We start from the raw sequence: 17,275 nt of genomic DNA, 5'->3' as shown, positions 1-17,275 counted from the left end.
CATAAGAAAAAGAATTTATGTGCATTTCAAATTTACTGAATTAGTGCCAGGAAAGAGGATATTTATTTACGGATTGAATCATTTTATTCTTCTAACATACTACTTTAAAATGCAATCACTAATGAATGGGAACACCAGCTTTGGGTATTAACACATTATACTTTCTGCTAATTTACTAGGCAAAATTCATACCACATTTATGGCTTAAACTTGCATTTACTTGATTTCTTACAAAACTGAAACTTCTTTCTTCCTTAATTTTATTTGTACTGCCTATCTCTGTTTTCCCTATCTATGTCCATGGGTCTTAATGTCTTTCTTGCTGACTTCTGAGGGTTTTCTTCGTGTAATATAGAAACCTCTTTCATCTCAATAGGATTCTGAACTTGCATAGTTTGTCAAAAACAATTCACACAGGACCACGCCATCCTTCTACAGAACACATAAGCTAGTGGAAAGACTGAAAAAAATCATGGACACATACTTACTTATACAACTTCTTTAACCAAATCATGACCGTGGCACTTCTTTGCTTCTACTCACAGTTATTTAATACATCTGCACGATCACCAACCATGTTGAGTATTTACTACAATGGACAAGCCTAGTTTATCCTCTTTCTGTTAATTAAGAGTACAGCTCGAGAGTCAGGGGGCAAGGTTTCAAGCTCTTCAGTCTCTCAGTTACTAGCTATATAACTTTAGTAAGTTATTGTACCTATCTGAGCCCCAGTTTCTTCATCTGCCAAATGGGAAAATGATTTCTACCCCATAGGACTAGGTAAGAATACATAAGATAATTATGTAAAGTGCTTAATACAATGCCAGCTATAAAGCATATACTGAGATTTCAGGTATCATTATTTTAATAAATACCAGCTATAAAGATTTATGTCTCAATGTCTCTAATATTAAGGAATTAGGTTTATGTCCAACCAAAATTTCTCCTCCTGTAATCTAAACCCATTTCCTCTTATTCTGTGGAGACAGAAGAACATCTGTTCACCATTCTCAATACAATATCCCTTAATATCATTTAAGATACTGTTAGTACATCTGCTGACATAAATTTAAACTGAAGAAATAAACAGAAGGCTTAAATAACTGAAAATATTTAAACTATACACTGTAACCTAAGGAACACTCCAGAAACTGTGGGACAATGTCAATTACCATTATTTAACAAATGTCTTCCTCTTTAACTAAATCCCAAATAGCCGATAATATATCCATATTAATTATTTAATTTACATATATATTAAGACAAGTACAGTTGTAGATCAACCATCACTGAGGTGTTCTCCCTTGCACTGCTTTGTGTGAGCAAGGGAAAAATACAATCCCTTTTTAAATGTATTTCTATCGCCCTCTACTTTTTTCACTGCTTCATAACGCAATAGGTATTTTTTTTTTAATTAAAAAAGAAAATGTTATTTACAAAAATTCAGCACAGCACACTTGTCCAAAATGTTCTCAGCAGCAGTGGGCAGAGCCAGAGAGAGAAAAAAGCCAAGGTTTCAGCTCTAAGCTTCCATCAAACACAAATAAGGGAGCATAATTATTCATATTTTAAATTACAAAAAATCACTCAGCATTACCCTCTTAAAATGAAATTGGCCACAAAGAATTATTCTCTCCATTGAATAAGGCAAACAAAACCAATCAGTAATGCATACACTTGAAAACTGCTCAAAAGGACATCCATTTAATTTGGCCATTCATTCTCTTTAAATGAGAGCCAGTTACCAAGTATGAAACATGTTCTACACACAGGAAATGTAATCAAGAGCCGAATAAAATTAGTTCACGAAATGAACCTAAGAAATTCAGCTTTTTGATATAACTTTATTTGGATGTAGTTTGCCAAACAGAATTTCACATCTTTCATGCTAAAATTGGAGCATACAGAAATCCATCTTAGCAAATGTTAACTTCATATTTTCTTTTTCTTTGTTGCTCACTTGCTAAGTCGCATCTGATTCTTTGCAACTCCATAGATTCCAGCATGCCGGGCTTCACTGTCCTTCACTATCTCCTGGACTTTGCTCAAACTTATATCCATCAAGTCAGTGATGCAATCAACCATTTCCTCCACTGTCAGCCCTTTCTTCTCCTGCCCTCAGTCTTTCCCAGCATCATGGTCTTTTCCAGTGAGTCAGCTCTTTGCATCTGGTGGCCAAAGTACTGAAGCTTCAGCTTCAGCATCAGTCCTTCCAATGAATATTCAGGACTGACTGGTTCAATCTCCTTGCTCTCCAAGGGACCCTCAAGAGTCTTCTCCAGCACCACAATTCAAAAGAATCAGTTCTGTGGCACTCAGCCTTTTTTATGGTCGAACTTTCATACATACATGACTACTGGAAAAACCATAGCGTTGATTATATGGACTTTTGTCAGCAAACTGATGTCTCTGCTTTTTAAAACGTTGTCTAGGTTTGTCATAGCTTTTCTTCCAAGGAGAAAGTATCTTTTAATTTCATGTAGTCACTGTTTGTAGTGATTTTGGAGGCCAAGAAAATAAAATCTGTCACTGTCTCCACTTTTCCCCCATCTATTTGCTGTGAAGTGATGGGACTATATGTCATGATCTTCTTTTTTTGAATGCTGAGTTTTAAGCCAGCTTTTTCACTCTCCACTTTCACCTTCATCAAGGGGCTCTTTAGTTCCTCTTTGCTTTCTGCCATTATAGAGTGGTATCAACTGCACATCTAAGGTTGTTGATATTTCTCCTGGCAATCTTGATCCTAGCTTGAGATTCATCCAGTCTGGCATTTCGCATGATGTATTCTGCATATAAGTTACATAACCAAGGTGGCAGTATACAGCCTTGACATACTCCTTTCCCAATTTTGAACCAGTCCATTGTTCTATGTCCGGTTCTAACGCTTGCTTCCTGACCCGCATAGAGATTTCTCAAGAGACAGGTAAGGTGATCTGGTATTCCATCTCTTTAAGAAGTTCATACCTTAGATGCTCAGAAATGGACATTTTGGACTTGCCTGGTGGCCCAGTGGTTAAGAATTCACCTGCCAATGCAGGGGACATGGATTCTGTCCATGGTCCAGGAAGATCTGACATGCTACAAGGCAACTAAGACTGCGAGCCACGACACCTCAGCCTGCACTCTAGAGCCTGTGCTCTGCTACAAGAAAAGCCACTGCAATAGGATGCCCGTTTGCTTCAACTAGAGGAAGCCCATACCCAGAGACCCAGTGCGGGCAAAAATAAAGGGAAGGAAGGAGGGAACGAAAGGAAAGAGCACTTACAGCACATATACACAGAGCCCTAGAGTTGAGGTAGGTCTCTCAGCTCTGCACAGACCTTCTGTAGGGCAACAACAAGCCAAATGCAAAGTGCCAAAGGAACTATCTACTGCCACACTATACTACACAGGAATGTTTCCCTGATTTAATCGTGGTCTCTGTGAAAAATGTGAACCAACCCCACACTCCATCATAATGTAAATACAGGCAACAGGCAGAGTTCATTCTGACTAGTAACGTATTTCAATTAAACCGGCTCTCTCTTAGCACTCAATGTTGACCTTTTACAGAAGTGACTCAAAAATAGAGGAGCTATCAAAGAAGCTGAGCCAGGAGACCATAGTTCAATACCTTCAGCTTTTGTTTGCAACACACACAGAGGTTTGCAGACACAGAAAGAAAAAAGCATCTGTGTGTTCCATAGGTTATAAAACAACTTTATCTACATCACCTACTCCCTACTCAGACCAGGGGATTTAACTATAGGCTCAAGAAAGGTGAAACTGCAAGGTATGGCATTTAAGGCAGAAGAGTTAAAGCACAATATAAATCTTTCAAGTTAAAAGTAAACCAGTAATAAGACTTAGAATTTCTTTTTAAGCAATTTTTAAAAAATTAATGTTACAGTGATTAACTTAAAAAAAAATAAAACTAAATCAGATAAGATGCAAAAAAGTGTTTTGAAGGACAGTGCACACTGATGTGAATATACTTCACTTACTTCACACTACTGAATGGTATACTTAAAAAACTGGCTAACATGGTAAATGTTATACTATGTATGTTTTATTGCAATTAAAAAAAAAACAAGTAAATCAGGGCATGAGCAATGAACAAAACAAAATAAAATTTTTTAAAAATTTAATTTATAAAAACAACAGAAAGAATGAAGTGTTTAGGAATAAATTTAACAGAAGAAGTGCAAGTCCTGCACACTGAAAACTACAAAATATTGTTTAAAGAAATTAAAGAAGAGCTAAATAAACGGAAAAATAGCTCACATTGATGAAACAGAACACTTAAGATGGAAAGATGTGGGTTCAACCTCTGGGTCAGGAAGATCCCCCGGAGAAAGACATAGCAACCCACTCCAGTGTTCTTGCCTGGGAAATCCCATGGACAGAGAAACCCAGTGGACTATAGTGCACCGGGTCACAAACAAGTTGGATACGACTTAGTAACTAAACAACAACCCCTCAAATTGATCTACAAATTCAGTGTGACTCCTATAAAAAGCTCAGCAAGCTTTTTACAAAAACTGAGTAGGTAATTATAAAACTCATACAGAAATGCAATAAACCCACAATAGCCAAAATAATCTCGGAAAAGAATTAAGTTGAAAGATGCACACTTCCCAATTTCAAAACTCACTACAAAACAACAATTAAGATTGCATGGGCCTGGCATAAGGACAGACACAGATAAATGGAATAGAATTTAAGGTCTACGGATAAATGCACAGATATATGGTCATGTGGTTTTCAAGGTTCCAAGAGCATTCAATGGGAAAAGAATAATCATTTAAACAAATGGTGCAAAGGCAACTGGATATCCATAGGTAAAGAATGAAACTGGACCCCTACCTCACATCATACTAAAAAACTAACTCAAAATTAACTAAATGTAAGAACTAAAAATTAAAAACTCTTAGAAGAAAACAAGTGTAAATATTCATGCTTTTAGACTAGGTTAATAGTTTCTTGGTATGACACCTAAAACACAAGCAACCAAAGAAAAGAGAATAACTTTTGACTACATAAAAGTGAAAAGACAACCCACAGAATGAGAGAAAATATTTATGAATTATATATCTGATAGGAGTCTAGTACCCGAATATATTAAGTACTCTTTCAATTCAACAATAAGCCAAATAATCAATTTTAAAAATTGAGCAAATGATTGAATAGACATTTCTCCAAAAAGATAAACAATTGGCCATAAATTCATGAAAAGGTACTCAACATCATTACCACAATGAGCCACTATTTCAAAAAGACAGACAATAACAAGTGTTCATGAGCATGCGAAGAAATTGGAACTCTCATATATTGCTGTTGGGAAAGAAAAAAACAGTGCAGTCACCCTGGAAAACAGTTTGGGAGTACTTCAAGAATTTAAACATAGAATTACCATAGGACAATTATAACTGTGACTTTGGTCAAGATACTTAATTTCTTTGTACCTCAGTTTTCTATTCTGAGGAAAGGAGAATATTAATAGCAACTATCCTAGAGGGCTATTGTGGGAACCAAAGAATTTAGAATAGGGTTTGACATGGGACAAGCATTTACTAAATATGTTATAGTTAATATTTCATGTTATAAGAACTTAAAAGTTAAATTTCTACCTTTAAAATAATACTTTTATAATAATTTAATAATACTTTAGGAAATAAACAAGGTAGTTAAAAAAGAAATTGATATATTCACTCAATGGAATAGTATACAGTCATAAAAGGAAGTACACTTATATGCTATGACATGGAGGAATCTTGACAACATTATGCTAAGTGAAAAAGGTCAGACACAAAGGTCATATAGTGTATGATTCCATTTATATAAAATATCCAGAAGAGACAAATCTGGATGAAAGAAAGAAGACTGATGCTTATCAGGAGAAGTAAGGAGCTTATCAGGAGAAGTAAGGAGTTTCTCTTTAGTGTGATTAAAAATGTTCTGGAGTTATGGGTGATAGATTGCAGATGCAAAACAGTGAATATACCAAAAACTGCTGAAATACACACTTTAAAATGGTCTATTTTAAATGAGTTATATCTCAATTTTAAAAAAGAAATTGGGTTTATCTTTAAGAAGAAGTCTGTATTATCACTCATGGAATTCCATTTTCCCAAAGATTACTAACATCAAACAGGTATTTGTAAAGTGTGTGCTTGTCTTGTTAATAAGGAATCAGAGTTGTAGAAAATGTGGGTTATTTCTGAGACATGTACATGCTTACAGTAGATAACCCAAAGCTGACTTGGAAATCTAAAGAAAAATAAATGATGAAAGCTGTACTTTTTATTGTGACTTCTACACTTTAAAATTCTGTCTGCCTTGTTTTTAGGGAGAAAAAGCATATGTAATTTCACAGAGAATCTGAGTAATACTGGAGAGAACACAACTACTGGAATATTGGCCAAATAGGTTCTATCAGATTAAACAAACAAAAAAAAAAACCTCAAAGACTGATTCCTTCAATACACTCAAGAATAAGAAAAATGTACTAAGGGTATGGTATCTCATAGACTTACCATGATCTCCTGGAATTCAAACAATTACAGAAACTAGGAAAAGTACTACAAGTTTACAGAATCAAAGCCTGTGGATGGACACATTTGCCATCCTGTACTGTAAATCAAAAATCTTCTCAATTACCCCCAGAGGGAAGAATCAAGACGTGGTCCACTGTCTCATCTGTTTGTTCCAACATATCAGGTGCTGCTTAATTCTGATTCTCTCCCACAAAGCTTATCTGTTTGCCTATTAATTAGCCTCTGCCTCGGGACCTATTTCTTAGTTAGCACTTCACTTCAGGCTTCATCCAGTGAAAGACAGTATGCACATCCTTCAATAAAAACATTAAAATACACATCTTATCACATTTAAGACATTATGATAAAACAAAATCCTAGAGGAAATTCAGAATTACCCTTGAAAAGTAAGTATATAAGAAGAAATTTCACTCAATAGAAATGTATGTCTAAATTATAAGCCAAAGACAACTAGGTACATTCACAGAAAAAATTCAGGAAGCATACTAGCAAAAAGCCTACTGCCTCCCTATCAGCTGGTAGAGAACCCACCTGTAATGCGGGAAACGGGTTCAATCCCTGGGTTGGGAAGATCCCCTGGAGAAGGGAGAGGCTACACACTCCAGTATTCTGGCCTGGAGAATTCCACAGACTGTATAGTCCATGGGGTTGCAAAGAGTCAGCCATGACTGAGTGACTTTCACTTTTACATGTTGAGTTTATCTAACTGAAGAAATACTATATAAACAATTACTACTTCTATATTAAGTAAAGGATTATAACAGGATTAGTAAAAGGAAAACATTAAAAAGAAACAGATCACAATGAAGGAGAAAAAATATTATACTTTGTAAACATACCGAAAATCAATATCCAATAAAAGACTTCTAATGTTAGACTTCTTGTCACCTGATTCTTTCAACCTGATCAGCTCATGTAACCTAAAGCAATTAGTGAAAGCAAATTTAGTAAGAAACAACTAATGTCACATGTAACAAGCAAAAAAACAAAAAACCCATCAATGGTCTCCTGATATTTCTAACATTTCAATGAAACACTGAAGAAAATTTGGTAGGTATAAGCAAAGTTTCAATTCTGAAGTATGTTGAAATACTAAAACAGAAAACTCTAGAATTAATAATAAATAACTGAAGAATCAAGCCAGAATCTCCTGTCATACATCAGAAATCTATAAAGATTTCTCTTGAATGGAATAAAGATTACAAACTCCTTCAGAGAAGGACTATACTGTATACTTGGGGTTGCATGTTGTACCCTCTATACAGTAAATAACTACTCACTACATTTTCTTACAGTTTAGACAGTGGTGATGGGAGAAGCCTTTAAAACACTGTTATCACATACCTTGGGGTCCCAACACACAGTACTCTTCTGAATCCAAGGTTCGAGAGCAGGTCTACCAAGAACAGACAGCTCCGGTCAGCAAACAGATACTGGGCATTTGTCTTCTTGTTTTCCAGTGGATAAAGGAGTTTACTGGGCCTTTTTAACTGGGTGATAGAAACATCACCCATTACCTGATGTTCACGATGCTTCTCCTCATCATCCGGCAACAGCAACTGCTGACAGCTCTGACAAAACTTTCTCTGAGACAAGGGCAACTCAATAAACTTCAAGTACCTTCAAGACACAACAAAACAGAAAGCAATACATTCTAAGTTGGTTACCTTAAAGGCATTTGATTTTTGCCAGTTTTAATATGCAAAAAGTATTACTTCTTAAAGAGTGCTATGCATGCACGCTAAGTCACTTCAGTCATGTCCAACTCTTTGCAGCCCTATGGACTGTAGCCCACCAGACTCCTCTGTCCATGGGATTCTCCAGGCAAGAATACTGGAGTGGGTTGCTGTGCCGTCCTCCAGGGTATCTTCCCAACCCAGGGATCAAACCTGTGTCACTTATGTCTCCTGCATTAGCAGACTGGTTCTTTAACCACTAGCGTCACCTGTGAAGCCCAAAGAGTGCTGTATAAAGAAGTAAAGGTACAAAAAACTCTATGGAATGTTGGCTAGAATTTATGTCTGGCTGCACACCTAAAAGTAGAAAAGGATCAGCGATTTCATAAGAATTGAGATGCTCCAATTTAGCCACTGGATGAAGATCAATATTCATTTAAAATGTGAATATAATATATTACTCAAACAACTTAGTAGTAATGGAGACTACTATCACCTTTAAATTTATTGACAAATCCATGTATTCTAACTTGGAAGTGTTAAACAGTCTGGCTCAGTAAGACAGTCATTTTAAAATGAGAAATTAAGATCATTCTTCAATTTCTTATGGCATACTTAGCAAGAAAAATTACCTCTTAAAAGAAAAAATGTTCCCACAAAGTTCCTCTATTCTTAGCAGTACTGATGGAGGCAGTTCTGAGAAGCTCACGTGCAAAACAGCAGAACATTCTGTCCTGCCCATCTCTGGGGTTCCACAGGCTGGTGTGCAGAAGTGCCCTTCTGGGGACTTTTCTGCTGCTCCACAGGGTTTTGGAGCTGGAGTTACAGGGACCAGTAACTCATTAAGCCAGCACTCTGGAGGACTCAGAGGAATCCTTCATCTCTCGAGCACTCAAAGTTGAGCAGAGCAGCTTGGTTTTGATGCTGTGCCAGCAACCTTCTGACAATGAGTTACCGGAACCTGGAGAACAGGAACAGGGTGCAGTACCACGGGCATTTTATGGTGGACAACAGTCCATTTCATGAGATCAAGCCCTGAGCCTTTGGAGTGGGAGCACTGACTCCAAGACCCTAGACTACCAGAGATCTAACCCGAGGGAGTATCAAATAGTGAGAACTCACACAAAAGAAACCACTTGAATACAAGGCATTATCCAACCACCAGTAGCACCCTGTGCAGGAGGCCTCATCTAAGCAACAAAAAAACCCCCAAAATACAAACCCAATCATCAGCAGACAGGATTACCACCTCACTCAGCCTTGCCAATCAGAGGAAAAACATACAAACAAACAAAAACTCAGCACAAACCTCACCCTATTCAAAGCTTACACAAACCGCTGGATCAACCTTAGGAGGGCAGAAACCAAAAGAAAAAAAGAATTCAAACTTAAAGCCTGGGAAAAGGACATCTCAAACACAATAAGTTAAAAAGAAAAAAAAATAATGAAAAGGCAGAGAAATACTACACAAATGAAGGAACAAACTAGAAACACAGAAGTCCAAATAAGTGAACAGGAAATAGGCAAACTACCTGAAAAAGAATTCAGAATAATGATAGTAAAGATGATCAAAAATCTTGAAAACAAACTGGAGAAAATTCAAGAATCAATTAAAGAAGACCTAGAAGAATTAAAGAATAAACATACATAGACAAACAATACAATTACTGAAATTAAAAATACTCTACAAGGAATCAATAGCAGAATATCTCAAACAGAAGAACAAATCAATGAGCTGGAAGAGAAAATGGTGGAAATAACTTCTGAAGAGCAGAATACAGTAAAAAGAATGAAAAGAATTGAGGAGACCTCAAATCATGGACCTCTGGGACAATATCAAACACACTAACATTCGAATTCAAGAGTCTTCTCCACCACCACAGTTCAAAAGCATCAATTCTTCAGCGCTCAGCTTTCTTCACAGTCCAACTCTCACATCCATACATGACCACTGGAAAAACCATAGCCTTGACTAGATGGACCTTTGTTGGCAAAGTAATGTCTCTGCTTTTTAATATGCTATCTAGGGTGGTCATAACTTTCCTTCCAAGGAGTAAGCTAATAGAGATGGCTGGATGGCATCACCGACTCGATGGACATTAGTCTGAGTAAACTCGGGAGTTGGTGATGGACAGGGAGGCCTCGGTACTGCGATTCATGGGGTTGCAAAGAGTCAGACACGACTGAGCGACTGAACTGAACTGAACTGAACATTCGAATTATAGGGGTCCCAGAAGCAGAGAAAAAGAAAAGGTATGAGAAAATTTTAAAGAGATGATAGCTGAAAATTTCCCCAGCGTGGAAAAGGAAATAATCAAGTCCAAGAGGCACAAAGAGTCCCATACAGGATAAACCCAAGGACAAATATGCCGAGACCCATACTGTTCAAACTAACAAAGACTAAACACAAAGTTCAGTTCAGTTCAGTTCAGTTCAGTCACTCAGTCCTGTATGACTCTTTGCGACCCCATGAACTGCAACACACCAGGCCTCCCTGTCCATGACCAACAACCAGAGCCTACCCAAACTCATGTCCATTGAATCGGTGATGCCATTCAACCATCGCATCCTCTGTCATTGCCTTCTCCTTCTGCCCTCAATCTTTCCCAGCATCAGGGTCTTTTCAAATGAGTAAGAACTTCACATTAGGTGGCCAAAGTATTGGAGTTTCAGCTTCAGCATCAGTCCTTCCAATGAACACCCAGGACTGATCTCCTTTAGGATGGACTGGTTGGATCTCCTTGCAGTCCAAGGGACTCTCAAGAGTCTTCTCCAACACCACAGTTCAAAAGCATCAATTCTCTGGAGTTCAGCTTTCTTCACAGTCGGACACTCACATCCATACATGACTACTGGAAAAACCATAGTCTGGATTAGATGGACTTTTGTTGACAAAGTAATGTCTCTGCCTTTTACTATGCTGTTTAGGTTGGTCATAACTTTCCTTCAAAGGAGTAAGCGTCTTTTAATCTCATGGCTGCAATCACCATTTGCAGTAATTTTGGAGCCCCCTCAAAATAAAGTCAGCCAATGTTTCCCCATCTATTTGCCATGAAGTGATGGGACCGGATGCTATGATCTTAGTTTTCTGAATGTTGAGCTTTAAGCCAACTTTTTCACTCTCCTCTTTCACTTTCATCAAGAGGCTCTTTAGCTCTTCTTTACTTTCTGATGTAAAGCTGGTGTTATCTGCGTATATGAGGTTATTGATAATTCTCCCGGCAATCCTGATTCCAGCTTGTGCTTCTTCCAGCCCAGCATTTCTCATGATGTACTCTGCATATAAGTTAAGTAAGCAGGGTGACAATATACAGCCTTGATGTACTCCTTTTCCTATTTGGAACCAGTCTGTTGTTCCATGTCCAGTTCTAACTGTTGCTTCCTGACCTGCATATAGGTCTCTCAAGAGGCAGGTCAGGTGGTATGATATTCCCATCTCTTCCAGAATTTTCCACAGTTTACTGTGATTCACACAGTCGAAGGTTTTGGCATAGTCAATAAAGCAGAAATAGATGTTTTTCTGGAACTCTCTTGCTTTTTAGATGATCCAGTGGATGTTGGCAATTTGATCTCTGGTCCTCTGCCTTTTCTAAAACCAGCTTGAACATCTGGAAGTTCACGGTTCTCGTATTGCTGAAGCCTGGCTTGGAGAATTTTGAACATTACTTTGCTAGTGTGTGAGATGAGTGCAACTGTATGGTATTTTGAGCATTCTTTGGCATTGCCTTTCTCTGGGACTGGAATGAAAACTGACCTTTTCCAGTCCTGTAGCCACTGCTGAGTTTTCCAAATTTGCTGACATATTGAGTGCAGCACTTTCACAGCATCATCTTTTAGGATTTGAAATAGCTCAACTGGGATTCCATCTCCTCCACTAGCTTTGTTCATAGTGATGCTTCCTAAGGCCCACTTGACTTCACACTCCAGGATGTCTGGCTCTAGGTGAGTGATCACACCATTGCGATTAACTGGGTCCTGAAGATCTTTTTTGTACAGTTCTTCTGTGTATTCCTGCCACCTCTTCTTAATATCTTCTACTTCTGTTAGGTCCATACCATTTCTGTCCTTTACTGAGCCCATCTTTGCATGAAATGTTCCCTTGGTGTCTCTAATTTTCTTGAAGAGATCTCTAGTCTTTCCCATTCTGTTGTTTCCCTCTGTTTCTTTGCATTGATCTCTGAGGAAGGCTTTCTTATCTCTCCTTGCTATTCTTTAGAACTCTGCATTCAAATGGGTATATCTTTCCTTTTCTCCTTTGCTTTTGGCTTCTCTTCTTTCTTTTTTTTTTTTTTTTTTTAACTGTGATCTAGTAGAATTTATTCCAGTAATACAAGATTCAACCAATCAATGTAGGTAATCTATCATCTTTTTTTTTTTTTTTTTGGGTTTTGTCATACATTGATATGAATCATTGGCTTCTCTTCTTTTCACAGCTATTTATAAGGCCTCCTCAGACAGACATTTTGCTTTTTTGCATTTCTTTTTCTTGGGGATGGTCTTGATCCATTGTCTCCTGTACAATGTCATGAACCTCTGTCCATAGTTCAAAGAAAGAATATTAAAACCAGCAAGGGAGAAGCAACAAGTAACATATAAGGGACACCCCATATGCTTAACAGCTGATATTTCAGTAGAAACTCTGCAGGCCAGAAGGGAACGGCAGGATATATTTAAAGTACTGAAAGGGAAAAATCTACAACCAAGATTACTGTACCCAGCAAGGATCTCATTCAAAATTGATGGAGAAACAAAAAGCTTTTCAGACAAGCAAAATTTGAGAATTCAGTACCACGAAACCAGCTTTACAACAAATGTTAAGGGGACTTATATAGTCAGGAAATACAAGAGAAGAAAAATGATCTATAAAATCAACCCCAAGTGATTAAAAAAATGGCAACAGGAACATATATATCAATAATTACTTTAAATGTAAATGGATTAAATGCTCCAACCAAAAGACACAGACCAGCTAAATGGATACAAAACAAGACCCACCTATATGTTATCTACAGGAAATCCACTTCAGACCTAAAGACATACAGACTGAAAGTGAGAGGATGGAAAAATATATTCCACGCAAATGGGAAGCAAAAGAAAGCTGGAGTAGCAATTCTCATATCAGACAAAATAGACCTTAAAATAAAGAAGATTACAAGAGATAAGGAAGGACACTATATAATGATCAAGAGATCAATCCAAGAGGAAGACATAAAAATTGTAAATATCTATGCACCCAAAATAGGAGCACTTCAATACATAAGACAAACACTAACAGACATAAAAGAAGAAACTAACAGTAACACAATAATAGTAGGAGACTTTAACACCCCACTCACACCAGTGGACAGATCATCAAAACAGAAAATTAATAAGGAAACACAAGTCTTAAATGATACATTAGATGCGACGGATCTCATTGTTATCTTCAGGACATTCCATCCAAATGCAGAAGAATACACCTTCTTCTCAAGTGCACACAGAACATTCTCCAGGATAGACCACATCTTAAGTCACAAATCAAACCTCAGTAAATTTAAGAAAATTGAAATCGTATCAAGCATCTTCTCCGACCACAACGCTATGAGTCTAGATATCAAATACAAGAAAAAAAACTGTAAGAAACACAACACATAGAGATTAAACAACATGTTTCTAAATAACCAATAGATTACTGAAGAAATCAAAAGGAAAATTGAAAAATATCTAGAAACAAATGACAATGAAAACACGACAACTCAAAACCTATGGGATGCAGCAAAAGCAGTTCTAAGAGGGAAGTTTACAGCAATACAATCCTACCTCAAAAAACAAGAAAAACATCAAATAGACAATCTAACTTTAAAATGAACAGAAAAAGATGAACCAAAAAAACCCCCAAAATTAGTAGAAGGAAAGAAATCATAAAGATCTGAGCAGAAATAAATGAAAAAGAAATGAAAGAAAGAATAGTAAAGATTAATAAAGCTAAAAGCTGGTTCCTCATACGATAAACAAAACTGACAAGCCTTTAGACAGACTCATCAAGAAAAAGAGAGAGAAGAATCAATCAACAAAATTAGAAATAAAAAGGAGAGGTTACAACAGATAATGCAGAAATACAAAGGATTATGAGACTATTATGAGCAACTATAGGGCAATAAAATGGATAACTTGGAAGAAATGGACAGATTCTTAGAAAAGTTCAATCTTCCAAGACTAAACCAGGAAGAAATAGAGATTATGAACAACCCAATTACAAGCACCGAAATTGAAGCTGTGATCAAAAATCTCACAAAAAACAAAAGTCCAGGACCAGATGGCTTCACAGGAGAACTCTATCAAACATTTAGAGAAGAATTAATGCCTATTCTTTTAAAACTCTTTCAAAAAAGTGCAGTGGAAGGAACACTTCCAAACTCATTCTACGAGGCCACCACCACCCTGATATCAAACCCAGACAAAGACAACACAAAAAAAGAAAACTAAAGACCAATATCACTGATGAACACAGATGCAAAAATCCTTAACAAAATTTTAGCAAACAGAATTCAGCAACACATCAAAAAGCTCATACACCATGATCAAGTTGGGTTTACTCCAGGAACGCAAGGACTCTTCAATATATGCAAATCAATCAATGTGAGATACCATATTAACAAACTGAAAGATAAAAACCATATGATCATGTCAATAGATGCAGAAAAAGCCTTTGACAAAATTCAGCACCCATTTATGATTAAAACTCTTCAAAAAACGTACACAGAAGGAACCTACCTCAACATAGTAAAGGCCATATATGATAAGCCTACAGCAAACATTCTTCTCAATGTGAAAAACTGAAAGCATTCCCCCTGAGATCAGGAACAAGACAAGGTTGTCCACTTTCACCACAACTAAACATAGCTTTGGAAATCCCAGCTACAGGAATCAGAGAAGAGAAAAAAAAAGGAATCCAGATTGGAAAAGAAGCAGCAAAGCTCTCACTGTTGGCAGATGATGATACTGTACACAGAAAACCCTAAAGACAGTATCAGAAAATTATTAGAGCTAATCAGTGAATTTAGCAAAGTTGCAGGATACAAAATCAATACACAGAAATCACTTGCATTTCTATATACTAACAATGAAAAATCAGAAAGAGAAATTAAGAAATCAATCCCATTCACCATTGCAACAAAAGGAATTAAGTATCTAGGAATAAACTTATCTAAGGAGACAAAAGAACTGTATACAGAAAATTATAAGACACTCATGAAAGAAATCAAAGATGACATAAACAGATGGAGAGATATTCCATGGTCCTGGTTAGGAAGAATTAATATTACGAAATGACTATACTACCAAACACAATCTACAGATTCAATGCAATCTCTATCAAATTACCAATGGCATTTTTCACAGAACTAGAACAAAACATTTCACAATTCATATGGAAACACAAAAGTCCCTGAAGAGCCAAAGCAGTCCTGAGAAAGAAGAATGGAGCTGAAGGAATCAATCTTTCTGACTTCAGATTATATTACAAAGCTACAATCATCAAGACAGTATGGTACTGGCACAAAAACAGAAATATAGACAAATGGAACAAGATAGAAAGCCCAGAAATAAACCCATGCACCTATGGGTACCTTATTTTTGACAAAGGAGGCAAGAATATACAATGAGGCAAAGACAGCCTCTTCAATAAATGGGGCTGGGAAAACTGGACAGCTACATGTCAAAGAATGAAATTAGGACACTTCCTAACACCATACACAAAGATAAACTCAAAATGGATTAAAGACCTAAATGTAAGACCAGAAACTCTTAGAGGAAAACATAGGCAGAACCCTCAATGACACAAATCAAAGCAAGATCCTCTATGACCCACCTCCTAGAGTAACAAAAATAAAAACAAAAGTAAACAAGTGGGACCTGATTAAACTTAAAAGCTTTTGCACAGCAAAGGAAACTATAAGCAAGGGGAAAAGACAACCCCCAGAATGGGAGAAAATAATAACAAATGAAACAACTGACAAAGGATTAATTTCCAAAATATACAAGCAGCTCATACAACTCAATGCCAGAAAAACAAACAACCCAATTAAAAAGTGGAAATAGACCACAGACATTTCTCCAAAAAAGACGTACAGATGGCTAACAAACAGATGAAAAGATGCTCAACATCCCTCATTATTAGAGAAATGCAAATCAAAACCACAATGAGATATCATCTCACACCAGTCAGAATGGCCATCATCAAAAAGTCTACAAACAATAAATGCTGGAGAGGGTGTGGAGAAAAGGGAATGCTCTTGCACTGTTGGTGGGAATGTAAACTGATACAACCACTACGGAAGATGGTATTGAGATTCCTTAAAAGACTAGGAATAAAATCACAATATGACCCAGCCATCCTACTCCTAGGTATATACCCTGAGGAAACCAACTGAAAAAGACACAAGTATCCCATTGTTCATTGCACCACTATTTACAATAGCTGGAACATGGAAGCAACCTAGAAGTCCACTGACAGATGAATGGATAAAGAAGTTGTGGTACATACACACAATGGAATATTACTCAGCCATAAAAGGGAACATGTTTCAGTCAGTTCTGATGAGGTGGATGAACCTAGAACCTGTTATACAGTGTGAAGTGAGTCAGAAAAAGAAAGATAAATATTGCATTCTAACACATATATACAGAATCTAGAAGAATGGTACTGAAGAACTTATTTACAGGGCAACAATGGAGAAACAGACATACAGAATAGACTTATGAACATGGGGAGAGGGTGAGATGTATGGAAAGAGTAACATGGAAGCTTACATTATCATATGTAAAATAGATAGCCAACGGGAATTTGCTGTGTGGCTCAGAAAACTCAAATGGGCTCTGTATCAATCTAGAGGGGTGGGATGGGGAGGGAGATGGGAGGGAGGTTCAAAAGGGAGGGGTATATGTGTACCTATGGCTGATTCATGTTGAGGTTTGACAGAAAACAACAAAGTTCTGTAAAGCAATTATCCTTCAATAAAAAAATAAAGTAAAAAAAAAAAAAAAAACTGGCCATAGAAACTAAAAAAAAAATTTAAAAAGCAA

General features: G+C 36.9%; 1 protein-coding gene across 2 annotated transcripts in view; it reads right to left on the bottom strand.

Annotated features, from left to right (window-relative positions):
• Positions 1 to 17,275, bottom strand: part of ZCCHC4 (zinc finger CCHC-type containing 4) — a 56,759-nt gene that overhangs the window by 25,579 nt on the left and 13,905 nt on the right. For both annotated transcript variants that reach the window (XM_061164488.1, XM_061164489.1), the window contains exons 4-5: positions 7,881 to 8,156; positions 7,376 to 7,456 (exon numbers count right to left, since the gene is read on the bottom strand). In XM_061164488.1, coding sequence (XP_061020471.1) covers positions 7,376 to 7,456; positions 7,881 to 8,156 — 357 coding nt within the window. The remainder of the gene's footprint in view (positions 1 to 7,375; positions 7,457 to 7,880; positions 8,157 to 17,275) is intronic.

Source organism: Dama dama, chromosome 17, assembly GCF_033118175.1.
Source record: "Dama dama isolate Ldn47 chromosome 17, ASM3311817v1, whole genome shotgun sequence".
NCBI classification, from domain to species: domain Eukaryota; kingdom Metazoa; phylum Chordata; class Mammalia; order Artiodactyla; family Cervidae; genus Dama; species Dama dama.
Note: the sequence above shows the minus strand (reverse complement) of the source record. Positions and strands in the feature narration are given on the sequence as shown.